The sequence below is a fragment of the Anabrus simplex genome, chromosome 7, assembly GCF_040414725.1.
Source record: "Anabrus simplex isolate iqAnaSimp1 chromosome 7, ASM4041472v1, whole genome shotgun sequence".
In the NCBI taxonomy this organism is placed as follows: domain Eukaryota; kingdom Metazoa; phylum Arthropoda; class Insecta; order Orthoptera; family Tettigoniidae; genus Anabrus; species Anabrus simplex.
This window is the reverse complement of record NC_090271.1, coordinates 339634334-339662153: the sequence shown is the minus strand read 5'-3', so window position 1 is coordinate 339662153 and position 27820 is coordinate 339634334. Positions and strand designations below refer to the sequence as shown.

The 27820-nt window shown below is 38.4% G+C and overlaps 1 protein-coding gene and 1 non-coding gene across 2 annotated transcripts in view; one reads left to right on the top strand and one right to left on the bottom strand.

The window, feature by feature from the left end:
• Positions 1–27820, top strand: part of Patronin (calmodulin-regulated spectrin-associated protein patronin) — a 760252-nt gene that overhangs the window by 343001 nt on the left and 389431 nt on the right. The window contains exons 8-9 of the mRNA XM_067151814.2: positions 3214–3469; positions 6410–6971. Of these exons, the coding sequence (XP_067007915.2) occupies positions 3214–3469; positions 6410–6971 (818 nt within the window). The remainder of the gene's footprint in view (positions 1–3213; positions 3470–6409; positions 6972–27820) is intronic.
• On the bottom strand, positions 1874–1950 carry TRNAS-CGA (transfer RNA serine (anticodon CGA)). The gene has a single exon. It is a non-coding gene; the product is annotated as a tRNA-Ser (tRNA).

Genomic DNA, 27820 nt, shown 5'->3' with positions numbered 1-27820 from the left:
ATTCAGGTAGGTGGAAATGTAGTAAGCAGTCTGGCCTATGCTGACGATTTGGTCTTAATGGCAGATTGTGCAAAAGGCCTGCAGTCTAATATCTTGGAACTTGAAAATAGGTGCAAAGAGTATGGTATGAAAATTAGCCTCTTGAAGACTAAATTGATTTAAAGATAAAAATTTCATTGTTCCGTATTGAAATTATTGATGTTAAATATTAAATAACTGGAAAGGAGGTTCAACCTATTCAATACTCAAAAGAAAGAAACGTAGCAATCACAGAATTGAATTTCAGTTTGGTGATACAAAGCTGGAACAGGGAGATAATTTTAAGTATTTTGGTTGTGTGTTCTCCCAGGGTGGTAATGGAGTAAGTGAGATTGAATCAAGGTGTCGTAAAGCTAATGCAGTGAGCTCGCAGTTGCGATCAACAGTGTTCTGTAAGAAGCAAGTCAGCTTGCGGACGAAACTATCTTTACATCGGTCTGTTTTCAGACCAACTTTGCTTTACGGGAGCGAAAGCTGGGTGGACTCAGAATACAGTATCTTATTCATAAGTTAGAAGTAACAGACATGAAAGTAGCGAGAATGATTGCTGGTAGAAACAGGTGGGAACAATGGCAGGAGGGGACTCAGAATGAGGAGATAAAGGCTAATTTAGAAATGAACTCGATGGATGAAGCTGTACGCATAAACCGGCTTCGGTGTTGGGGTCATGTGAGGCGAATGGATGAGGATAGGTTACCTAGGAGAATAATGGACTCTGTGATGGACGGTAAGAGAAGTAGAGGGAGACTAAGTTTCTGTTGCTTAACCGAGATTCCCAACTTTTGGTGCCACGTAATGCCGCCAACTTAACACAAGAGTTCTGACAATGAATAATTGTTTATTATACATTAATAAATACCGGTACCTACAGTATTCCTACAAGGAGCCTCCGTGGCTCGGGCGGCAGTGCACCGGTCTCTCTCCCCTGGATACCGTGGTTCAAATCCCGGTCACTCCATGTGAGATTCGTGCTGGACAAGCACAGGCTTTTCTCCGGGTACTCCAGTTTTCCCTGCTGTCTTTCCATTCCAGCAACACTCTCCACTATCATTTCATTTCATCTGTCAGTCATTAATCATTGCCGCAGAGGAGTGCGATAGGCCTCGGCAGCTGGCACAATTCCTATCCTATCCTGACCCGGTCATTGACTGGAAAACTGGTTGTAGGTTTTCATTTTCATCTACAGCATTCCTGCAGTGATAGTGACAGTACAAAATAAATACATAACCTATAACTTGTTCGATTATAAGTGTTATGGTTTGCTTTGGATCAAACGAGATTGCATCAGCATAATTTACTCCTATATACTTAGCACACTCCGATTTAGAAATGCATTTAATGACCATTCTTTCCTCATTGTAATGAATACCTCTGTCAGGCTTCCTTTCTTCACATTAATGGTGACAGATTTATCCGAATTTAATTTTAAACCTATTTTTTGGAATCTTAGGACAGCTAACTTTGAAAGTTCGACTGCTGAATCTTTATGCCTTCCAATAATAAGGATATTATTGGTAAAAACTAATATTGTTACGTTTGGGAACCATTTACCATAGAGTAGGCGTGTTTCTCAGAAAGTTCTCTTTTTCTGATTTCTTGAACGATATGATCTTTGGCAAGATTATATGATGTTAGGGAGAGTGGAGAACTTGGCATAACACCATGGCATAACTTAATAGGTTCGGTTTTATGAAAATTAGAATGGATTTGTATGTTAATGAATATTGAATTTTCATGACCGCATTGTAATCAAAACAGACTTTCAATGTATTAGGTCGTGTTACGTACATGTAGTACGTGTTGAAGAGATGTTAAGTACAGAACAAAAATGGCCAGCCGGACACCAGTGGGATCCGAACCCACAACCTCCCGATTTCGCGTCGGTTGCTCTACCAATTGAGCTATGGTGGCCTAGGCCATCTTTGTTCTGTTTGAAAGGATCTGAGCTACAGGTCTGGCACTGCTGCTAGCACACTGTAGAGTGCGTTTAAGTCGCCCGTTGTGGGGCATGTCAATGAATATTGAATTTTCACGACCGCATTGTAATCGAAACAGACTTTCAACGTATTAGGTCGTGTTACGTACATGTAGTACGTGTTGAAGAGATGTTAAGTACAGAACAAAAATGGCCAGCCGGACACCAGTGGGATCCGAACCCAAAACCTCCCGATTTTGCGTCGGTTGCTCTACCAATTGAGCTATGGTGGCCTAGGCCATCTTTGTTCTGTTTGAAAGGATCTGAGCAACTGACGCGAAATCGGGAGGTTGTGGGTTCGGATCCCACTGGAGTCCGGCTGGCCATTTTTGTTCTGTACTTAACATCTCTTCAACACGTACTACATGTACGTAACACGACCTAATACGTTGAAAGTCTGTTTCGATTTGTATGTTATTATTCTCCAAATTTTTCATATGATATCTTCCAGCTTACTTGGGATTGCTGAGCTTTCTCTGGCTTTCCTCAAATGAGGGTGGCCAATGTTATCAAAGGTCTTACTTATATCCAAGAATATAAAGGTTATGTCAATTTCTTGTTGTTGCACTGAACTTAAAATGGATCTTAGTAAGGCGGTATTGATGATAGTACCTTGTGAGTTAGTGATACTCCTCTGATGTTCGCTGAACAGTATATAACTGTTATAGAACACCTTCTTGATGATGTGATGGATGGAGCATGTTGTTATTGGTCTCCATTAGGAAAAATTTGCAAGATCTCTGCTTTTAGATAGTACAACAGTGTGGGTGTTTGTGAATAGTGAAGGAACATGCCCAGATAACAGTAGGAATTTTAGTTATGATAGCTGATGCCACGTCGTCCCGTACGAAATACAGCAGAAAATTGCTTGCGGTATTTGCCATTTCTGTTTTATAGCTTGACATCTGTTAGAATTTGATTAACTGTGTACTGCACTGTATCAGAATTTTCTTCCATTGTTAGCTTAAATGATCATTAAGTACAATGCTATGCTTAAAAATTTTCTTTGCATTGCAAGTAGGATTTGATTTTTTCCTCGTCTTTCACGGATTCTGTGTGGATTATTGAAATTTTTGCCTTTGCAGGATTCAAATTACTGGGGTCCTACTGTAATTAGTACTATTTAAAAATTCATATTACAAAAATGATCATATATCGGGAATACTAATTTCAAGTTTTCACTTAACATCCTTGTGTAGGCGCAACATCGACGAGGCTTTTGTAGTACATCGTGGGCGTGGAGTGCCAACGCTGTCGTCTGTGAATCAAGCGGAGGAACCTTTGTTGCCTGCTCGCTTAAGGCCTGCCAAGGAGAAGCAAAATCAAGATAGCAAGGCTGAAGAGCGAGGCGAGCCTGTGCAAGCTGCTGGAAGGCCTAGCAACTGGGAAGAATCTCGTCGGAGTTCATACGCCGGTCGTCGATCCAGACGTAATTCCACGTCTGATGACTCGCAGGTACTTTTTCATCCACAATTTCAAGGGTTAGTGTAATTAATGTCCATGAGTCGTGGCTATCTTACAATAATGGTATATTCCAGGTGCATTCTTCATGTGGAAGTTGTCACAGAAATAAAAATGAATGTTACTATTAATGGAGGTAATGATATCAATCCTGAAATTAATAACAGACTAAGTAAAGGTACAACATTTTATCATAAAGTCAGAGAGCTTTTATGGGATGACTAGGTACCCAAGAGAACGAAATTAACATTATATAAACAGTATTTCATACCAATTGTAACACCACACGGACTAGAAATGCTGGTAACTAAGAGACAAGATAGTAAGATCCAAGCAGTAGAAATGAAATTTTTGAGAACATTGGTTAAAGACAAGAAGAGATAGAATTCAAAATATTACAATAAGAGAAGAGCTAAACATAGAACAGTTAGTACAGAAGATACAGAAAGCAAGACTGAGATGGTTTGGATATGTAAAAAGAATGGGAAAGGAATGGGTAGCAAGAAGGGAATTGGAAAGAGGTGTTAAGGGAAAGAGACCAGTTGGAAGACTGAGAAGAAGGTGGATGGATCAGATTTGGTAGGACATTAGAGAAGGAAAAGTGGAAGGACAGAAAGGAGTGGAACAGGCTTGTTAACCACACCCGGGCGACAGCAGTGGGACATTGATGATGATGATGATGATGACTGATTTTTAAGAATTTTAGTGTGAAGTCACTTCACACCTTGGGCAATGCATTAAGTGTGATCATTGTATTTTTAGGTTGAGTCTAGAAGCTATTTGAAGAACTTGGAAACAAAACAAAGTTCAAATCACGGGAATAGAACCACCCAAAAGCTAGTTCTATTCCCATGATTTTAAGATCTGCGGCCGTGAAAGCCATTTTTGGAAAATGAAGTTAGTCCTTATGTCGAGGAGAGACAAAAGAATTAGTTCCTAAACTGTGAAATATAATGAAACAATGTAGGGATTTAATTGGGACCCCAAAGGTAGGAGCAAGTCACAAAGAAAATGAGTGTTGTTTAGGACAATATAGTCATTAGAAGTTTAAAAAATATTGTGGATATATTACTTGTTGCTATTATTAATGGATATAGAATACATTTTGAAACTGTATTAAATGTAAAGAGCATTGTTTACCTGCGTACTATATGTTTTCTCCATATAAACTATGAAAATGTGAAGAAAGTCCTCTTCCTTTTATTTCTGTTCTTGTTGAACATAATCTTGCTACTATTGCACCTTTTTTTTCGAGCCCCTCCTACTCTTAAAATCTCTTTTATCTACGAGTAGCCTACGTGGTTATCTTATAAACTGTATAAAAATATGAAGAAAGAAGTCTTCAGTCTGTGTTTTATCTTGACGAAATTCTTTAAAAATAAATTGAAAAAACTGGACTTGTATTTTTGGAGCAGAGTTTCTCTGCTAGTGTAAACAAGTTCCTTTTATTTTATTTTTTTCTTTACGTTGCACCGACACAGAAAGGTCTTATGGCGACGATGGGATAGGGAAGGCCTAGGAGTGGGACGGAAGCGGCCGTGGCCTTAATTAAGGTACAGCCCCAGCATTTGCCTGGTGTGAAAATTGGAGACCACGGAAAACCATCTTCAGGGCTAAACATGTTCAAGGACATTTATTGTCCATTCAGGAAAAAGAAGAAAAAGAGAAAGGATTGGTCAGGGACAAACTAGTTGTTGAAATGGCAGAACTTATGCATTATTTCCTTGTCATCTTTCTGTTCTCTCACCCTGTTCATCTGCTTCTCTGTTCGCTTGCCTATGGTTAGCAGATTTGCCCCTCAGAGTTCTTAACTAAAGTACTTTTTGCTTATTTTATTTCACTCTTCTAAACGTCTTTTCACCGTTGGTACGGCGAAGGGGAGTTGCACACAAGGTTTACTTCATTGACTGTGTTATCTCTAATTGCCGAAAGCTTTACTTCTTAATACACTATTGTTATCATAATTCATATTTTATATTAGTTGATCATTGCTGCCTCTTCTTGGCATCTTGCTTCCATTTCGACATATAGCTGTTAGGTTCTTCAGTATGTTGAAAATAATTCATTAATAAATAAAATAATACATAAAAATTAAAAGAGCCTTTGGCCCTACTGCCTGGCACTTGGTGTGGAGTTGCTGGCTGTACAGTCGTAGCGGGATGAAAAGTAAATTTAGAAACTACGTGAAAGTTTTGACAGACTAAAGAAGCTAACAGTTATAAATTAACTGAAAAGAAATGGCTTTAGATATCACAAATTGGGACAAAACTATTAAAGTCCCTTTATTCCCTTCTTCTTCTTGTTAAGTGCCAAATTGAACCTACTTTTTCACTTTCAGTTCGTTATTGTGGCCAAAGGCCACTATCACCTCTTCCTATCTGGTAGCTGTACTATTCCTGGCGCCCTCACAGAAGGTATATCAGAGCTGCCATTTCAAGGCTGTCAGTCCACTCTTGGATGTTCCGTGTCTGCTTGTATCCACGTTTTCTCTTTTATGATCAGTTATATCAGGCTGTAATTGTCACTTTTGGTGATATGATTGTATAGACTGCTTTCCTACTTCCTGATGAGGAACCAACTGTTTGATTTATCTTGATGTTCCGATCATTATACCCAATATATTACTTCTGATGTACCTATGTGCTTCCTGTTCAAAGTTTTGATGAAAACCTAACTTCTTGGTCCTTAATTTTTGACAGATACGCTGTTGTATTATCCTCCCTAGGAGCATATTTTACATTCATATGAAAGACTAATATCATTACCTCTATCTGTAAATGCATTACTCAAGTTTTTTAATTAAATATATATATATTGGTGCAAGTTTCTTTGTTCCTTGTATTATATATGTTCTACAGCTGCATGCCTTATGATTTTAATGCATTTATATTAGTGCCTAGTACTTGGTTTACTATTTTGCTTTGTGTATCTTAGCTGACGCTGGAGAACTTTGGAGGATCTCAAGAAAACTTACATTTGCTGGGCAGGAATCCTGACAAGGAACCAGCTGTGCACATAGGACGTAAACAGCAGACACAAGAGGTGGTGAATAGTGTCGTACGTACTAACGCTCAGGAATGTCGGAGTAGTGGTGTGGAACTTATTTTTGCCAATAATGAATGTACAAACGAGAAACAGGACGAAGAGAAGCCTACGGTGTCTCTTCGTCAAGTTATACATTCCAGGGAAGAGTCTGCTGAGACGATAGCTACGAGCTTCGCAGAGCTGTCGCGTAGTAAGAGTAATGAGGCAGCGAAAAGTAGCATCCACATCCAGTACATGCAACAGCATGAACGAGAACAGGAAGGGAGCAGTAATGGCACCGCTCCTACTAAGTCAGGTTTCCTCAATAAAAAAGCTAGTAATATGTCTAATGGCAGTATTGAAAAAAAGACTACTACATTTGCTGCTTTACCCAACACTACTACGTGGCAGCAACAGAGTTCAAGTAGTCAGCAACAACAGCAACAGGCAGACCTTCAGACGGCAGCAATCGGTAAGTTATTAACTCTTCCATTGGCTGACAGATACATTTTTGTGTTTGAGCGAATCATTTTTCTTGACACCTGCTTCTTCCTGTGATAACAGAGTTGACACCAATGTAAACCGGGTTGAATCAGTGGAACATGCTTACATACCTTTTATATTACTGTAGGGAAATGTATTACTTTTTCCTATGTAGTCTACGCCACAGTTGCTGAGCTGGGCAGGCTGGACGTAACTGTGAGCAACTTGCGTGTTATACGAACATCACAGGTGTGTGTGTTTTTTGTGTTTGATTGTGACTGTAGAGCTCTGCTTGCACAATTTTCAACAAAAATGTTTCTTGGAGTACACCATAAAGAAAGACACTGTAAAAAAAAAAAATCCTCAAATATTTGTGTGTGATTTATATTTATTAACATAATGGTTTTATTTTTCTATATATACTCATTCAGAAGAATCTAACACATTACAGTGTACAGTCACTCAAAAAGAGAATGAGCATATGGTATTTTATGTTCCTTGCACTTAATATTTTATTATGAAATTCACCTTCCATGTAGACAGAGAAACCCTGTGGATACCCACAACAAACATATCTATAGCATCAATTGTTTCTGAAGAAATGTATCTGAGAGGAACCTTTACGGTACCAGTCTTTGAGAGACTGTGCAAAGATACAGGATTGAACTGTGCAAGCTATGATTTACAATTTCGTGGATGCGAATGAGAGAATTTCTACTAAGAAAAATAAAATCCTTATTTCCATTCAGTAAAACATAACACATAATTCAAAAAGCTTTCTGCTTGATTTCGTGCAGTGTTCTTTTGTTTTGTGACTTTCACTTTTTGTTGAGTTGCAGAAAATAGTATTATCTATCTTCAACCATTTTTATTCGAACATCCCCATCAACAGTATCATGCAAATGAGCATGTTTTGCTTTTTTAGTGGCTTTCTACATTATACCTTTTCTATGTAACAGACTGCCCTCATAGTAGGTTTCTTACATGGTCCACTGTTAGCAAAAAAGAAATCTGTTCTTCCCGTTGCCTCTCTGCAGAGAGATTCGGCAAGACATTCTGGTATCGCTGCAGTGATTGAGTCTGACTGGCAGGCCTTCGTCTAGCATTGACAATCACAGCCGGTGTCTCTGTGGCTGCCCGCTCGCTCACGACCCCCTCTGGTCTATACACTGAAATTAAGTCATTTTTCATTAATAGAGAAATTACATGAATGCAAATTAAATAAGTTAATAGTAAATAAGCAGTCAATAACAAATTTGTGTTTTAAATGTACCTTATTCCAGTTTCTTTAATGAAAATAACACCTTTTTTTCATATAATATGAATCTTTGAAATTAAACAAGTAAAAACAAAAACATTACGAACTGATGTGTGATGTCAAAACTCGGTCAATAGGTTAGTTTGATAATTGAATTGACTAAAAATATGAGACGTGCAATATTGCAAACATCTGTATTATGTATGGCTTTTAAATAAGATATCTGTTGGTCATTACCTAATGGTCATTAGACAAGCCTACCATTTTTTAAATAATCAGTAATCTTAACTAAATTTCTATGTTTTCTAGAATATAATAAAGTGTGACATCTCTTACAAATATATGCTAGAAACTGCACCATTTCCTGTCTCCAAATTGGGCTAAGCTCATTTTAGAAATGCGTGGTAATGTTCAAAATCAGAGGGCAACACGAAGATCATCATCATAATCATCCCACTCCATCCGCCCAGGTTTTCATTTTCAACACTAAGATCTCTAACTAAATCATACTAATAGCATAGCGTATTGAAGAGGAAGTGTGACATCATCTCCATTCGCCCGTAAGAGAGCTCAAGAGGTTGGTGGGACACCCGCTTGGTGGCAGCACAGGCGATTGGGATGTCAACAGAGACCCTTAGCCATTAGCTCGCGTTATATTCGCCTTCAGTTGTACTAATTCTTATTGCTCATTATTGTCGCTGTCAGAGATGTTTTGACAGTTTGCATTATTAGTGTATTCACGATTGAGTGGTGTGAGAAGTATTATGTTTTAAATACCTCGGTCTTTGTCGCGATTGTGTTATAAGGTAATGTATGTCAGTGCGGTAGGAGGAAAGTACCACATCATACCCTGGTGTTTTGTACCCGGCTGAAGATCTGGATATGACCGATTGTCTTCAGGTAAGCATTTCTTTAGGCCCCCTAAAGAGAGTGGTGTTTTACTGAAATAAGAGAAGGCTATCCATAGGAAAGACCGAAAATTAACTCATAACTGTTTCGTTTGTGACATTCATTTTTGCGATGACTTTCTAGTGAAAGTAGACTCGTTTACGGTGAATGGTGAAAGAGTAGAGATACCAAGACAGTGCTGGAAATTAAAACCAGAAGCATTTCCTCACATATTTCCTAATCTACCCAAGTATATTTCTAAGGCAGTTAAGAAACGCAACTTCCCCACGAACAGGTAATCCACACGAAGAGATTTCTCTAATAAAACCCCTGAACAGATCGTAAATATCCGTGACAGTGATCAACCTGTATGCTCAGCAGTTGAAGATAGCTTTCATGTCGCAGATGCTAGGAAAACAATTGTGCTATTAAAGGGGAGATTGAAGAATCAGAAACTTAATTTTATTAGAACTCAGAATCAACTCAGTCTCACATTTGCTTGAAAAAGACATTTCTGATATAAAATCAAAGAGGAACTTCACTCACTCAAAACAATACAGTTCTCTCAGCAAAAAAACAGAAAATTATAGTCGATTCAATGTTAAGACATGTTAAGCGAAAAGTAGAAAAGGAATGAGATATAGTGATGAATTTCTTCTTGATGCACTTCTTTTAAAAATAAAGTCTCCCAAGGGTCATTGGCACGGTTTAAATCATGACTTGCTGCCTTTGCCTTCTGAATCCCACTTAAGAAATTTTATGAAGGGCCTAAAATGTTCGTACGGCATAAATGAGCATGCTACCGCTGCCAAAAAGATTTTTTCTTAAAAGGAGGAACATGAACGCTAAGGGATGTTGATATTTGACAAGGTAAAATTACGAGAAGAAATTCGCTTTAACTCGGAATCATTGCAAGTGAATGGTTTTGCTGATTCGGGGAAATTTACTGAAGACAAAAGCAAGGGTCAGTTGACAAACCATGGTCTAGTTTTAATGTTTGTTCCTTTTCTAATAACTGGATACAACTCATACCGATATGTGCAAGCCGGAACGCCACCCCTGGTGATATAACTGCAAACATTCTCATTCAAGTCATCATACAATTAGAGCAAGTAGGTGTCCGAATCATTGGTTTCACATAAAAAGTTGTGAAAATGGTAACATGAATCTGAAGTGTTATATTTCCAATCCAGCGGACTCCAACAGAAAATGATGGGCATTTTCAGACGCGCCACATGTATTTACATGTGTAAGAAATCATTTTCATGACAAATGACAGGTTAATTATAATGGCAATATTGTTGATTATTCATTCTACAGGAAAGTTTATGAATGTGACTCGTCTCCTGAATTTTCTGGATTGAAAGTTTGCTAGAAACTGACCTATGCCTACTTGGATCCTAATTCGTTTCAGCGAATGAATGTAAGACTGGCATTTTGGTTATTCAGTAGATCAGTCGCTAATAGTATAACATTCTGTCTGTGTATTAAAACGCAGGGTTTAGAAGACAGTAAACAAACGGAAATTTTCACAAGCGATTTAAACTGTCTAAATTTGGCTATTCCCACTCAAGCACTATATAAAGGATCACAGGCACATGAAACTTTAACCCGTTCGGTGGGCGATGCGGCGAGATCCGTGGTTACAAGTCGCTTGATTGGTGTTGAATGCGGATATATCCGCCAATTCAAATTATATTTTTTTCTCAGTTGCCTGCCTGCAGAGGTTTATTTCCTTTTCAGTAGCGTATTCTGGGTGAGTCTGCCCTCTGATGTGAATTTTTTCAAGGATGTTCTCCCAGTACCAATGTGTCACCCAAGAGTTGCAACATAAAGAACGCAGCTGACGTCCGGGCAAGAACGACCTATGGTCTAATAGCTTCGCGCTGAAGCTTTAGCTCATCGCCTAATCGCCCCGTGGATGTAATAATATTGCTGTAGAAGGGATTTCTAGAGATTGACACTGAAAAGACCTCTCTGATGACATAACTGTGACTTGATTTATTATCCCCAGTCTTGAGTTCTGCTTTCACGAATGGAGTGTGTGTTTACCGCGAGTTACACAACATTTTATTATCGCACGCGTCCGTAATTCAGGCTTATTTCATGATTTTCGTCCAAACTGTAGAGATCAGAGTTCTATTCGATCCTCTTTCTTACATTTTTTTCTGCTAAAATATCTATAACAAATTACCAGCCCCCACTGTTAGAGGAATATGATTTACGAGTCATGATAAACTTTATGTTGGAATTTAGTGGGGAGAATAATGATATTAGTGAAGTAAGTTCTGCTGAAGGGAATTCATAAGTGACAGGAACTTACGTGGAATAAGTACTGCAGGCAGCGTTCGGGCGTACCTGGTGCAAATGTTCAGCAGTCGCTAAAGAGACAACACGTGTTCGATTCCAGTTCAAGTAGCGATGATAACACTGATTACAATCCAACCATTGCAAGTTCTTCGTCAAATTATACTGAAAATGGACAAAAGTCCCTCTTCGATTTAAAATTCCATTGTGATGTAAAGGGAGAGTTTTTAGGGAAAACAAAACTGAGCAAAATATTTTAATTACTTTTTATGACGAGATATGCCATAACATAGCTGAACAGACAAAAGATGCTGAGCAGGAAAGCGCACATAAAACCCAGTTTAGTAAGATGAAAAGGAGGAGTCGAGATCAAGACCGTGTCCGGACAAATAAGGACGAAATAAAGTTTCTTATGGCCATGATGTTGCCGCAGGGGTTTGTACACAAACCTCAATTAGGGCACTATTTTTCGCAATTGCTTGTTCGCTACGCCTATTTCCTATGAGCTGATGACAGAGAAGAGATTTTTTCTTGCCGGACTGAGTGGCCTAGACTGTTGAGGCGCTGGCTGGCCTTCTGACCCCAACTTGGCAGGTTCGATTCTGGCTCAGATGGGTGGTAATTGAAGGGGAAGATATTTGAAGGCCTCTGGTCAGTAGAATTACTAGCATGCAAAAGAACTCCTGCGGGACGAAATTCCGGCAGCTCAGCGTCTCCGAAAACCGTAAAAGTACTTAGTGGGATGTGAAGCTATTATTATTATTATTATTATTATTATTATTATTATTATTATTATTATTATTATTATTATTATTTTCCTCCACAGCCTTTTATATATCTTTGACAATGAGGTGAATAATGGACAACTATTATTATTATTATCAGTGGTAGAGTGTTGGCCCCCAGATCCCAAGATAGCGGCTTCAAACCCGGCAGAGGTAGTCGGATTTTTGAAGGGCGGAAAAAAAGTCCATTCGGCACTCCATGTCGTACGATGTCGGCATGTAAAAGATCTCTGACGACACATTTGGTGTTTACCCAACAAAATTAATTAAATCTCAGCCATAGACGCCTAAGAGAGTTTTGGTTGACTCTGTCTGCCATCTAGTGGGCCTAGAGTAAAACGGAATGTCGAATTTGAATTTGACGAGCAGACAGCCAGATGGCGTCAAATTAAAATGTCTGCACACTGTAGCTGAGGCCATACGATTATTATTATTATTATTATTATTATTATTATTATTATTATTATTATTATTATTATTGTTATTATTATTATTATTATTCGATTTTCCTCCACAGCTTTTTATATAACATAGGCAATGAGGTGAATAATGGACAACTTCTTCCCAAAATATACAAGATAATCCAGTATTTGACCACCTGTTCGCAAATTTTTTGGAAGCTTTTACCCCTGATGGCAAAGTGTCAATAGATAAGAACCTCTTGCTGTGGAAAGTGTGGCTAGAGTGGAAAGTTTACATACCAAGAAAACGATCGCGTTTGGGAATGGAATCATATAAATTATGCGAAGCCGAGACAGGTTATGTAACATCATCTGCTTCCATGTGTGTCATAATGAACAGCTGCAAAAGACATAACACTGTAAAGACTGTAAATATTACCTGTATTGTAGTGTGATATAGTCCGTTTATGTCACTTATGAATTGTAGGTAGGCTATATAAACTTGATCCCTCGAAAGCGCTAACCAATATAACAGAAAATTTCGTGAGTATTATAATTTATTCTATTGTAAATCTTTTAAGTAGATGTAAACTTTGTAAATTAAGGTAAAAGTTATTGTATAAACGAAAACCAGAGCTTTGCTATTAGGAAGAAACAATCTCGATACCACAGTGTGAAAGCACTTAGTATGATTTTGCGCAAAGTATTGAAAAATTAAAATAGAATTTTTCTACGATTAAATACATTATATTAAAGCAAATATTTCTCTTTGGGCCCTTGGATAGTTCATTTTAGTCTAAGATTGTTTTTGATCAAGTAATTAAATATTTTCTTCAATCAGGGAAATCGCTCCCCTCCTGGGAGTGAGCTGGTGTGTACCGAGCTCCCCGCTTAAGGGGTTAGTTAATTAAATGGAACAATGTTCTCAGAGTACTCAAAATTCATTCGCTTCACAAAGGACACTGGTGTCTTCAAGAGTTACTGTGGAAAGTACCTTAGAAGTATCTGAATATTTATGGGAACACAATTATAGCTACGTTTTGACAGGAAAATTTAATCAAGATCCCCTAGAACGTCATTTCGGTATCCTGCAATCACCAAGTTGTGATGGTCATCCGTCCACTATTGACTTTCTACATTTACACACGTTGCAGCCTATTTACGTACCGTCTAAACTTGCCTTATCGTCTGGCGGAAACTGTGAGTACAGAGCTGAATCCCCATTGACGTCTCTTGTTAATCAAATGTGTATTCTTGCAAGAGAAATTGAAAGTAAAAATCGTGCAGTGAAGACACAAGCTGTAGATGAAATCGGGGCAAAAAATTGTGAACATTGAAAATGACATTCAAATACCAGACTGGGAAAACCGTTTACCTGAGTTAAGTGGACGGAATTGTAGCAAAGAGTACTTAGTGTATCATTTAGCCGGATACATAGTGCGGAATGTTTCAAAAGTGATTCAGTGTGATTTATGTCGTCCCTTCCTTTTCGGCAAACCGACTGATAGTGTGCCTGCTTCCCTAACACTAATTAAAGATTACGGCTCAATGCAAAGCGCCACATATCTCACGTATGCATCGGAAAGTGTTTATAATGTGTTGTTGCAAGTGGAAAATGTTGTTGCGGAAAAAGCTATCGTGTATGGATAGTTTATGGGGTGATACTTCCTTTGAGTGCTTGGATAAATTAGATGTTATTAAAGTGAAGTCATCGCAGTTGGGGTGCTGTGAAGATCATGTGCTGTATTTGCTACCAAAACTCGTATTTCACTACTTGAAATGTCGATTCTTCTTCCGCACGAAGGAGATAAGAAGGAAGTTGGTTACTTCGAAAGCAGCGAAGTCATCCAGGAAATATTCCAAAGTGTCCAGCAGATAAAATCATTTTCAAACGTAAGTTGCACGCTTGAGTTTCTTAGTAGATTTTGAAGTAGTAGTCCCAATAATGCCTCTGTAATCCTCGCGCTCTGTCATCACTGTGGATGGCAGTGCCATCTGTATGGCGGTCCACGGTAACTCGTGAAGATCTCGCATTTCCTCTTCGATACACTATGCCAATAGTATATAGACAGGAAAAGTGGATATATAGCTACTAAATAATACATGGGTAATTGGGTATAATGGATTTATTATCCTCAAAAACATGTATATAGCTCATACTAATTTATATACAAATTTAAGAAAAACATTGTGAAATGACCCAAAATGGTCTGTAATGGTGACACTCACTCGAATAATTACATAAATCAAAGTAAATCAAACAAAGCAACAGGGGTACGTCCCGCAAATTAAATCATAGATGCATTACATTTACCCTGGAAATTTGGATTCGTACTACATTTGCTTATGGTATATACTGTGACACAAGTGCGATAACAGGTATAATTTGAAAACAGTATGCTCTCACCCATGGGTTACTAACACAAATATCGAGGTTGAATTATTATGGTTATTATTATTTTACTATCGTGATTATTGTTGTTGTTGTTGTTGTTGTACCGGGAGGTACACCTTAACGCCGCACATTCAAAACTAGCGTCTAAATGAACTCCTGTATTGGTAAAACAGTGAAACTGAAACTACACCAATTTGGAACTTTAATCAGAAGAGGTCACCACTAAAATATTGAGTAATTTTGTTATTGTGCGGTCTCCTAACCTGAGTGAATTTCTTCTTGTTTTGTTTGCCATTCATTAAGAAGTTTGGACATTCTCCCATAGATGACACTGCCAAAAAAAACTATGATCACGCACCCTGGTGCAAAGTGTAAGAAGTTATAATTTAAAGAAGTTTTGTATTTTCGGTTGTTGTAACTGAATGATGTTCATTTATTTTTGGGTAGGCAATATTTCCTTTTTATTTCCGCCAGTTTTAAATTTAGCCAGTCCCTAATTTCTGTAATTAATTTTCCACCTATCACCGGCTTCTTCTTCAATTCTGAGTGTAACTTTGAAATTAACCAATAAACTTGAGAGGATGTGGCTAGTTTAATCTTGAAGGGTTCCGAACCCTCCCTGAGGGTTTATAAACTGCGGATTTTCACGTTTCTTGGCCAATTGATCGTCATTTTATTGAGTGTGTGTGTCAAAGCAGGAGGCAGGCGGCCTCTTTCATCGGTCAGCAGTGCATCTACAAGGTAATATCCACATAACATCTTTCTTTCTTGCTAACTCCGCAGTTTAACCTGAGGGAAAGGTCCGAATCATTAACTATTTAACCTACCTTTTCTAAAAATGTAACTTTCTGCCGGCTAATGTAAAAACCTCATAAAATCTTTAACTGTAAATCACGGATAGAGAGCGATGTACCCTCTCAAGTTCCCCGATTGAGGTACCCATGTTTCTGCTATGTATTCAAGTTATTTCCATCCGTGCAACCTCAGTAGTTTGGGATTGGCCCCTGTGTCATCGGCCTAGTGCCCTAGGTGTTAATTTTTTTTTTGGGAGCACAGTCGTTCCCTCCAGTCAGATTGTACTCGGGCTGCTTATTTAACCTGTTCTTTTTCACTAAGGCCCTGTAGGTTGGGTGCTGGATACCTCTGTATAATAATATTGCTCTTTGCACCTTGTAAGGCCAGTGGTTGCCAGATTTTCATGCAATGTTGCCTTGAGAAACTGAGAGCCTGTTAGCTCTTTTGCAAGTTTTGTAAGTGTAGAGAGTGCCTCTGGAAGGCTAGATATTTGATTTTGGGAGCAAGTGTTCTTGAATTAGGGGATTTCTGCCCCTCATTAAATAATTCCTCTTCCTTGTAAAATTGTAAAACTAGTGGCTTAAAGCCCAAAGTGTTAATGTTCTGAATCTTGGGCTTTTTCCAATCTTGTTTAATGATTGGTACGTGTACGTGTAATATTGTCATAAAAAATTGTTAAGTTTTATGCTCTGAAAATATAACTTCAGTATAAATTTTAAATTCTATTCTTGACATTGTAGTTAGACCCATTCACCCCGGCACCTTCTTTAACCTCTTTCTGATCCACGGGTATCCTCGTAACAATTATTATTATTATTATTATTATTATTATTATTATTATTATTATTATTATTATTATTATTATTATTATTATTTTATGATCGTGCTTATTATTATTGTATGTATAGCTATGAATTGTACATCAATTTAGTATTGTTATTATTTACGTAGTTGAATGATCGTATTGTGTGTGAGGTTATGTCATTACATAGACATTTATATCAGTACAGTTAATGAAAATACCTGTAAATGAATATTATAATTTATTCTTATCTCTACTTATATAAATTGTAGTCCATAATTGTGAAACGCACTGTTACTTCCAGAATGGCATAGGTGCTAGAATGACTGAGAATATTCTGTACATTATGACCTATGTATTATGCACCCTAGAAAATTCAAGAAGGTAGGTTTTTTTGGTAACGTATCTTTCTGGAAGATTGGGCAGCATATATATAAAGAGACTATCTTGATGGTGGAATGAGTCACAGTTGTTGGACGAGTCTGTTGTGGTTTGGAAGTTATTGGAAGAGAGTTACTGTTTAGTAGTACGTGGTTGACATGCCTAGCCGGGCAGTCTCCACTTTGAATTGGTCGGTAGTCATCTGTTTTCAACTGTGTTGCAAAGTGTAACCTCTGTGGTTAATGTGTCAGTTGTCAACTGTTTAAAGATGGCAGCTTTGTTGATATCCTACAAGTGAAGTGTTTTGGGATACAGTGATTAAGGTTATGTGTGTATCAATTTGTTAATATATGTAAGTAAAAATAACTGTACCAACTGACAGCATATCGTGTGAGTCTTTTTGGCTACGTTAACTGATTACATGTTATATAAACCTCATTTTAGGTCCGTATGTAACCACTATAAGTGAAAATATAAGTATTGAATAGGTGGAACAAATTAAAACACCTGTATTATTGTTGAACTACGTTAACTGATCCGTTAAGTTCCTCCCAGTAGCCTTAAGGCGCGATGTGATACTGTCTTTGTGAATGTGCATGTAATAATCGGTATACAGTAAAATACCAGTATAACAAAATTTTGGGGACCTCTGAAATTAATTTGTTATACTGAAATAAGTCAATTCTTAAGAACTCGCCTAGTATTATATCCGTTAGTTATTGTTGTTTTTAGGGGCAGAACTACGAATTCATCTGCCCTGTTATATCAGCTGCAGGATCTATATAACTTCAAAATACCATTATAATAAGAGTTACAGTACCGACAGATATTTTCAGAAAATCTATTTTTACATTGTACCAGGAAGTCTACACACTGTTCCAGAACATCATTTTTTGAAAAAGTCTGTGATTTTCTTCTGAACAGATCCAGACACAAAAGCTCGTTCCAAATAGTCCCCAACCACTGCACATGAATTTAAAACAGATTCTGGCACATCACTTCGTGACACGAGAAAATCCTGAAGGCTACGTGCCATGTTCGTTGCCTGTTGAAGAGTCAAGCTCTGTCGATCACAATCATTTTCGGGGTTGTCTTCCTCTTCCTCCTCATCGCATGGATCTCTATCATTCATAATATCCTCCACAAACTCCTCATTTGTGATTTCTTTGTGGACTATTACATCACTATCTGCATTGATGTAGTCCGTAAGACTTACCGTAGATGGCACATCCAACGTTGTACACAAACGCTTCCAATTCTCCTCGGTTTCCACATCATCCAACACTTCACTTTCTGCAACGTCTTCTGTAAAAACCACTCCAGCTTTTCTAAAGCAGTTTGTGATGATGTCTGCATTCAGGGATTTCCATGCAGCATTAAACATCTGCATTGCTTCCAATATATTGACATTAATGGTTCTATTCGTGGCAACGTTGCACAGCATTTGACGGACTACACGAGCTCGGTAATGCCGCTTTACTGCATGAATTATACCCTGATCCAGCGGCTGCAGAATTGAAGTTGTATTTGGAGGCAAAAATAAAACTTTTACATGCTCGAAATGGCGAGGCACACAATTATGAGAAGAGCAATTGTCCAATAATAGAAGAATTCTCCTCTTTTCGGCCTTCATCCGACGTTCCAAGTCCAACAACCACTCTTTGAATAGCACAGATGTCATCCATGCCTTAGAATTGTGCCTTTATTCACAGGGCAGTTGTTGCACCCCCTTGAAGCACCTTGGCTTCCCAAATTTCCCAATTATGAGAGGCTTCAGTTTGTCCGTCCCTGTGGAATTGGTGCACAAAAGAGCCGTGATACGTTCTTTTGAACGTTTGCCCCCAAAACACTTTTTTCCCTTAAAATCAAGGGTTTTGTTCAGCATTAGTTTATAAAATGAAGCAGTTTCGTCTGCATTATAAATATCTGCTGGCGAATATTCTTTCAAGGCATCCTTTAGAGTCTCCAGCCGCCATGAAGACGCAACTTCCTTCGGGGCATCGTTAGCTTCACCATTTATAATTTTGTGGGATATGCCATATCTCTCCCGGAACCTATGAAGCCAACCAGCACTACCCATAAACTTAGGTGACCCAAGCGAGCGTGCGAAAGATCGCGCACGCTCACATAACAGTGGGCCATTTATTGGAATGTTTTTACTCCGCATTTCCACAAACCACGTATAGACGGCTTGGTCCACCTCCTTGTAGTCGGCTGTCCTGATCTTCTTACGCTGTGGACCTAGGGCATCAGCATCAATGTTTTCCTCTATCTTACTTTTCTGTTTTAAAAACGTAGAAAGTGTTGACGGGCTAATGCCATACTTCTTCGCTACATCTCCTTTCTTTCCGCCTTTCTCTACTTCCGCAAGTATTTTACGTTTTTCACTCAACGAAAACTGCTGTCGCTTCTGCTTATCCATTTGCGATGATATGTACGGTACTTATTTATTTAACGAAATGCACACAAACTTTGCAGTTTAATGATATATAACCTTAACACCAAGAAGTAGTAGTTCTCCAAGAGAGAAAGAGAAAACAAGCAGAAATCAGTCTGGATTTTTATTCATCTGATTGACCGCAGCTGGACTGGTCCAAATAATGACATGAGAAGTCAAAGAGAATGTGAGAAGTGCTTTGAATAGGCTTTGCGAATTAAATACGAAGAAGAAACACGCAATGCATCCGGCGCGTTCATTGGTGGATTACAAACATCGCGATCCTACTCAGCCAATAGTGTGACGTCTTACATTGGTTGATGGGCGAAGCCTATTTGTTGCGCAAAGCGTAGCGTTCATTGGTGGATTGCAAACTTAGCGCTTCTACTCAGCTAATAGAGTGACGTCTTACATTGGATGACGGGCGAAGCATATTTATTTATTTAATAGCATACAAATGTGCATTAAAAGAAAAAAATACATTAATCTTCGCATATTCTAGTGAAGATTTTGTTCTCTTGTTGCACTTGCTGAAATGATAGCGATCGCAATGTTTATCACACAACGTACGCACAAAATGTAGGGACGGTTCATGAAAGTCTGATCGCCGGCATAGACGATGGTGAAACCCATGTACCGCCAGCCTATTCAAAGCACTTCTCACGTCATTATTTGGACCGGTCCAGCTGCGGTCAATCATAGCATCACAATAGAGTAAAATAATATATTATTATTGGTCCACCTTTTCAATACAAAATGAAAATTACATAGGGACTAGTTTCGACCTAGTAATAGGTCATCATCAGCCTGAAGTAAGTCAAAGATATAAATACGCTTTACGTTTTGCCTGGTTGGCTAAGTAATTAAAAGAAATAAGTTTCATAATGATAGATCCGTATTGAACTGTGATTACAATAGAGTAAAATAATATATTATTATTGGTCCACCTTTTCAATACAAAATGAAAATTACATAGGGACTAGTTTCGACCTAGTAATAGGTCATCATCAGCCTGAAGTAAGTCAAAGATATAAATACGCTTTACGTTTTGCCTGGTTGGCTAAGTAATGAAAAGAAATAAGTTTCATAATGATAGATCCGTATTGAACTGTGATTACAATAGAGTAAAATAATATAAAATAATATAAAATAATATAAAATAATATATTATTTTTTTCATTTTGTATTGAAAAGGTGGACCAATAATAATATATTATTTTACTCTATTGTAATCACAGTTCAATACGGATCTATCATTATGAAACTTATTTCTTTTAATTACTTAGCCAACCAGGCAAAACGTAAAGCGTATTTATATCTTTGACTTACTTCAGGCTGATGATGACCTATTACTAGGTCGAAACTAGTCCCTATGTAATTTTCATTTTGTATTGAAAAGGTGGACCAATAATAATATATTATTTTACTCTATTGTAATCACAGTTCAATACGGATCTATCATTATGAAACTTATTTCTTTTAATCAATCATAGCATCAGCTGAATAAAAATCCAGGCTGATTTCTGCTTATTTTCTCTTTCTCTCTTGGTGAACTACTTCTCGCTGCATATGTGAAAGCTGCATTCTTATTTTCAAATCTTCCCGTAAAAAAGTTTCTTTGGATAATTCATACGCAAGTCTCACGTGATGGTGACATCTTGGAGATGCCCAGTATTCGTTTCAGAAATCTGGCCTTTACATTTTCAATAGTTCGAAGGTCGGACACCGTTAGTCTTTCCCAAATAAGTTCCATACCATATGTGAGAACTGGGCGAAGCGTATTGGTTACACAAAAGCAATTGCCTTCTCGATCGCGTACGGTGCATATATGGAAAATGGCGATCATATCGTCTGAATAACGAAATAATGTAACAAGAAAAATGTTGGTTATAAAACAGGATGAATTTTGGTTTAAATTTGAGAAAATATGGTCAAACTGGTAAAGAAAAGAGCTCAATTTTATTTCGTTAAACTGAAACTACGAAATTCGTTAAAATGAAATATTTTAACATACAACAAATAGGGAAACAGGAAGGGACCAAAAAAATTATTCGTTATTCTGAAAATTTCGTTATACTGGTGTTCGTTACAGCAGAATTCTACTGTAACTAGTTATTGGTATGATTTAAGCATTTACAGTCCGACAATTCAGATACACAAAATACCAATACTAATTCAGGGCTGTCCCTCTCATATCCCTCCATATTACACATATTCTATTTATGGGCGCGATCCCACTGCATATGGAACCTGAACTTCCCTCAATTTAGCTTTGCGGGCTGATAATCCACTTATGCAACACAGGCAATATGACAACACACACACACGACAAAGCAAAAATGAAAATACAAGACACAAACTATATAAGCACAAAACACACACATGAAGATCACCTGAAACAAATGCACACATAATTACACTGTCGAAAATGAGTGGTTGGAAGTCTCACAGGTTCCGTAGGCTCGTGTTTTTACTAGACACCATTTTGACATTTCTCCCCACGTGGTCCGGGCAAATCAGCTGTGAAGGTCAACAAGAAAGTAACTGGGTGAGGGAACGGTATTCCAGGAATCTAGCGGTCACCCTCTCAGAATACTCTCTTTCTAATGGGCTCACAGTACAATCAGCTGCGACAAAACTACCTGCCTCTCTGGGAACTAACAAAAATAAACAAAGTCGGGCCACGGTTGACTTCTTCTATTCTTTCACATAATATCACAGCCCAAAGCATAATCTAGCTCATTCATAGGCTGGCTCTTTAACACATTCAAATTTACGCTCCCAGGCAAATGTAGCGGCTTCACGCCTATCTAACACACATTTAGCCCAAACAATATCTCATGGCCTTTCAAGCCTTGCATATGACTCTTCATTGGTTCAGTGCCCTAGCATTCCTTATACTTGCCTACCCTGAATATTGAAGATTTTACTCTGATGACAACAACAAATGGAACTTTGCCGCACCGTAGTTACATCTGAAATTGCACATGAGCCACGTAAAGAAAAATACATGCAACTCTGAAAGGCGTGTAGCCTACTACCATGACTAAGACTCTATCAAACTCTATCATTCTAACAAAAACCATAGGAATAAAAGTTCACCAAAAGTGAACCAGAGAAACAAGGAAATGCCATTTGGTCCTTGTTTCAATGACAGTGAAATCCTGACATTCACCTCCCCGCAGTAGAGAGGGGGCAACGACTGCATATAAAAATTATATTATATATGCAGGCGGCTAAGGGACCGATTATCTCCAGGTATAAGGAGATTCCCTATACCAAGTGCCAACAGTCTCTTTGAGAGTGGATGAGCGGGTATGGGTAAAGGCATTCTATTGTCCTGGGGACAAGAAATTGTTCCCAAAGGCGGAGGAACCAGTTTGGTCAACGCCATTAGGATGCAGAAGACAATGGGAAACCACTGCATTAAAGATCCTGAGAGATATTCCAATAAATTCACATGGCATGGCTGCAACGTCAAGTTCAGAGCTGGCCGCGAGGATCGTCTACCTCTATTTGGAGTCAACGTCTTAAGAAGAAGAAAATCACATAGAAAAATACGTATTTAAGTAAATAGTCCTGCATTTATTCCTCATCCCATCTATTTAAATTATATACACAGTTGCCCCTGGGTTTGAACATGCAATTTCACACCTGAACCACATTTACATTAATGAAAATAAAACAAAGGAAATGCCTCTCTGGCTTACGTTAACTCAATTTACAGCTGATAAAAAATGTCCAATAACTATTATACAATTGCTACGTTTGCATGCAAAAAAGACAAAGGAAACTTCTTTCACAGCTACTGTCATCAGCGCCAAATCACACGATCACTACATTATGTTAAGTTAGCCGCACATCACTGCACAGAATACGGGCTGAACAGTCTTCATATCGACTCCTGGAGATCGCATTGATGCCATCTTCTTGAGGTTGGAGCCGTCTGGAACGATGCTGACATATCTGGATATCAACTGGACAGCTTAGCGTGCACGTGCACTAGTTGGCTTCAGTCAACGTGCAAATGTTAGTGCGGTTTGCACGTTATTTAATTAGGGGAGTATTTCCCAGTCAACATCAGTCCTTCACAGTAGTATTTGTAAATACGGGATGCACACGTTAAATCGTGACTCTCGAACACATATAGAAAGTTTGCATTGTTGGATAGTGATATAGTTTTGCATGAACACGCTCACAGTTACTGGATTCAGATCTGATTAATTCATAACGGAAATGTACTTAGTGAAAAAAATGCACTTACCTACCATTGCTGCACTTAACATTATATAAGTCAACAGAGAACTCACGATCTCTTATTGCATTTAGTCTCATAGTTATAATAATAATAATAATAATAATAATAATAATAATAATAATAATAATAATAATAATAATAATAATAATAATAATAATAATAATAATAATAATAATAATAACAACAACAACAACAAAAATCTGTATGCATGGTGTTCAGCAAAAAAAAAAACAAACAAAAAAACAAAAAAAAAACACCGGCACAAAGAAAGTTCGCGCAACTGACGATTAGCTCAGTTCATACAGCGACTGCGCGTACACATAGAAAGAGACCGACCGAACAGAGATGAATGAGCGCTTCCCCCTCCACGCTGGTTCAAATAACCTTTCACTGAGACCGTTGGACTTGGTTCTTCGCCAGGAAACATTAGATTCTGGATGCTAATGGCTGTTAGAGACTCAACAAACTTTTATTTCTAAGCGCAGAACATTTAACTTATCACAAGTACAGACTATTATTTCTTCATGGTGCTTGTTAATTCCCTCTATAATTTCTAACATATTTAGACCTGTAGAGTTAAGCTCGGTAGCAGAGGTATCAATTTAATTTCAAAAGATCCCAGTCTTGGAATAGCGAAGTTGGGCAGCCTGGAGTAGTTTTGTAGTAGTTCCCAAGGTTTAAATTAATGCTTCATCCGGGAGATAGTGGGATCGAATCCCACTGTCGGCAGCTCTGAAGATGGTTCTCCATGGTTTCTCATTTTCACACCAGGCAAATGCTGGGGCTGTACCTTAATCAAGGCCACGGCCGCTTCCTTCCAACTCCTAGGCATTTTCCTATCCCATCGTTGCCATAAGACCTATCTATGTCGGTGCGACGTGAAGCCACTAGCAAAAAAATAAAAATAAAGAATTAACGCTTCTTCAGCTTGAGGTCGTTGGGTTTGAAATCTAGAATGGGGGTCCACACAACAAAATACACAACCAACGGCCCAATTCAAACTGAAATGTACGTTTGTTCTGGTTATATCTGGGGTTCACTGTGCCTATGCCATGGCATCCCAGGGTTCATGCCTTTGTCTCCAGCTACTCACTGTGAGCCCTTATTGAAGTGCTCATTTAATTAATCAGTCATTTATTTGAATGCACAGAGAATATTTCATTTTATTAAGTACTAGTAACTGGCAGGAAACATCTACATTGAACAGCACATGTCACAATTTCTGCACAGAGCGTGGAACTCTGGTTTGTTTGCTCACCAGCTAAGTTTGCAAGGTGAAATTTAGACATGACGCACATAGAGCCGAACAAGGGAACAACAGAACTCCAACGGACAACATTTCGGATGCCCGGGCGAGAGGCTAGGGTCGCTTATAAGAAATGTTTGAAGTAAGCGTAATGTACGCGATGTGTGGAGCCATTGAAACGATAGAGCCAACGTCCATATGGCGAGGCATTGGTCTAGGGAAGAGGTGGCCCCAATCGAGGATACGACGGCGTCTTCGAGGACGAGTTAATAGAAACGAGGACCGCGTCAGTTAGTTACCCTATTATTCGGCGAGATTCTGTGCAGGTAACATCGTAAGAAGTAGTTTTTATTTACGCAAGTGATCGTGTGGGGACTCGTAAGATTTTGTTGGAAGACGCTCAGTCTACATTTGATATACTCAAGTTTTCTAATACTGGGAGAATGGCATTTAATTTACGATTACCAAAGGGAGAGAACAGTTCCATTTAATTATTTCAAAGTGCATAGTAGCCTGCCTGTGTAAATAGTTTTCCGAGAGCATAATCTTTACAATTTCCAGTCCAGCCGATCATAAAATGGGAAATATTTGACCTAGTTACAGGAGTAGATAAGAGGAGCGGTTCGGCGCCCGAATGGGAACTGGTTTCACGGTCAGTGGAATTTATCCCCCCCCCCCCCGGCTGTAGTATTCTAATAACCGGCAGGTTGATATTGACGTAGTTTCTACATCGTGAATGAGGGGATGTTTTAGACGACATCCGGGAGCAGAAGCAGCAACGGAAAATACGACATCACCTTTCTACCCCTCGATAGAGACCAAAGGGCTGTTCCAAGTCACGTTTTCTGGGGTTTATTACATGATGTGTGAATGAGGGTGCGTAAGCTAGTTGCTTTATATCGCACCGACACATATTGGTCTTATGGCGACGATGGGATAGGAAAGGGCTAGGAGTGGGAAGGAAGCGGCCGTGGCCTTAATTAAGGTACAGCCCCAGCATTTGCCTGGTGTGAAAATGGGAAACCACGGAAAACCATTTTCAGGGCGGCCAACAGTAGGGTTCGAACCTTCTGTCTCCCGAATACTGGATACTGGCCGCACTTAAGCGACTGCAGCTATCGAGCTCGGTAGGGTGTGTAAGACGGTGGAGTGCGGATCCATGAAGTTGTTAGCGCCATCTTCGCGACTATCTTGTGTATCTGGGTGGTAAATTAGTAATTGGTTCACGAGTTCCAGGAACTCTGTTTCGTATTTTGAGTTCCGAATATTAGAATAAAATTTCTGTACAATTTTTTATAATTATTATTATTATTATTATTATTATTATTATTATTATTATTATTATTATCATCATCAATATGAGTTTCTCGCGATGTAGGATTGAGATATTTCAGTAACTTTCCGATGTTCAGACATGATTGATTGTCAATGTGACAATTTCTTAGTTTCAGTTTAACATATTTATTACAGAGTTGGCCACTTTATTATTCATGTTTACTTTGAGCGTGAGTGCTTTGATTTGTGACCAGCGCGGTCTTGTTTCTTTTCATGCAAGCGAATGTTACATGACGTCCTTCATGTTTCTTCAGTTATGCAACTTTAGGACGTGAGATATTGTTTTGTGTGATTTTGTGTAAGAGGACGCGTTCCTCATTTGAAAGGCCTGCATTTTCTTGATTGTGTGACTTGCCTCGGGTAGCCTGTTCAGCAGCATGTGTAAAGGGTTGGAACCTGTGGTTTTGATGTTTGCTGCATTATTTTTGGAAGACGTTCATCTCCACTTTGATTCATTCTGCCGTGTGTTGACGAGGGTGATATGTTTGTCTACCGAGGAGAGTTTTATTTGAGCGGCCTATACTTCGTGATTTTCTTGTTTCTGTCCATGTCTCTATGGTTGTTGTAGTTGACGAGAGTTTTATATCGCGGTTTTTGTTCGGATTTCCTTTTATGATATAACGGCGCTGAGGAATATTTGTGTCATATAATCTCTTCCAGGATACAATGTTTAATTAGGTATTGAAAGGTAAAGCCTCTTCTATCATTTTTTATGAATTTGGGTCACGTAATTTCATTTCAGGAATCCACGTTGAATAGAAAGTGTTACTTAAAGTGTAATTGTGTTTACCTTTTATTTCCATTGAGGCTTTGAGTGGATGCGAGTTGCGTGAATGCCGCATGCTTTTCTTATGATCCCTGGGAAATAGGACATCATGTTTTGTTTCTTTGAATGTATATATTTTTCCATTTATTTGATTTTGATTTTGTGTGGTTCCGATCCACATTGTTTGTTGTTCTTATGAGATTGCTCAGGACTCATGACTCGAGATGTATATTTTGTGTGTAGGATGTTTTACCACTCGGCGTGTTATATATATTGTACAGTTAGGTTAGTTTTGTCCTCCGTTTTGCGCATTAGATCACAACTAAATGTGGAACTTACTCACCTACAGTTAAAAGTGTTAACAAAAAGTAAAGCCAGTAGCGTGGTGTGAGCACGAAGGCCCATGTGTTAAAATTAATGAAACTTCAAGATTTGATTTGATATGTTAAGTATGTGTGGGGGCATACATTGTAAATTTGTAATATATTCTGATTCTCAAGATGGACTTCGTCCAGCTGGGGGGGAAAAAAAAAAATCTGAGTCATGTAAATCTGGATCAGTTGATGATTTGCTATTTCTTAAATACTTATCTTGTTTATTTTAATAAACAGATTTTCCTCCAAACCTGACATCAGGCTTCGCCTTGTTGACCTCAATATGTCCGTATTTAGTTATATGTTCTCCATCAGGATCCAGGGTGTATGTATATTTAGGGCATTATTTTTATCATAATTCGGACTGAGCACGCCTGGAATCGGCTGACTAGTCTGAGCCAAATTACCTT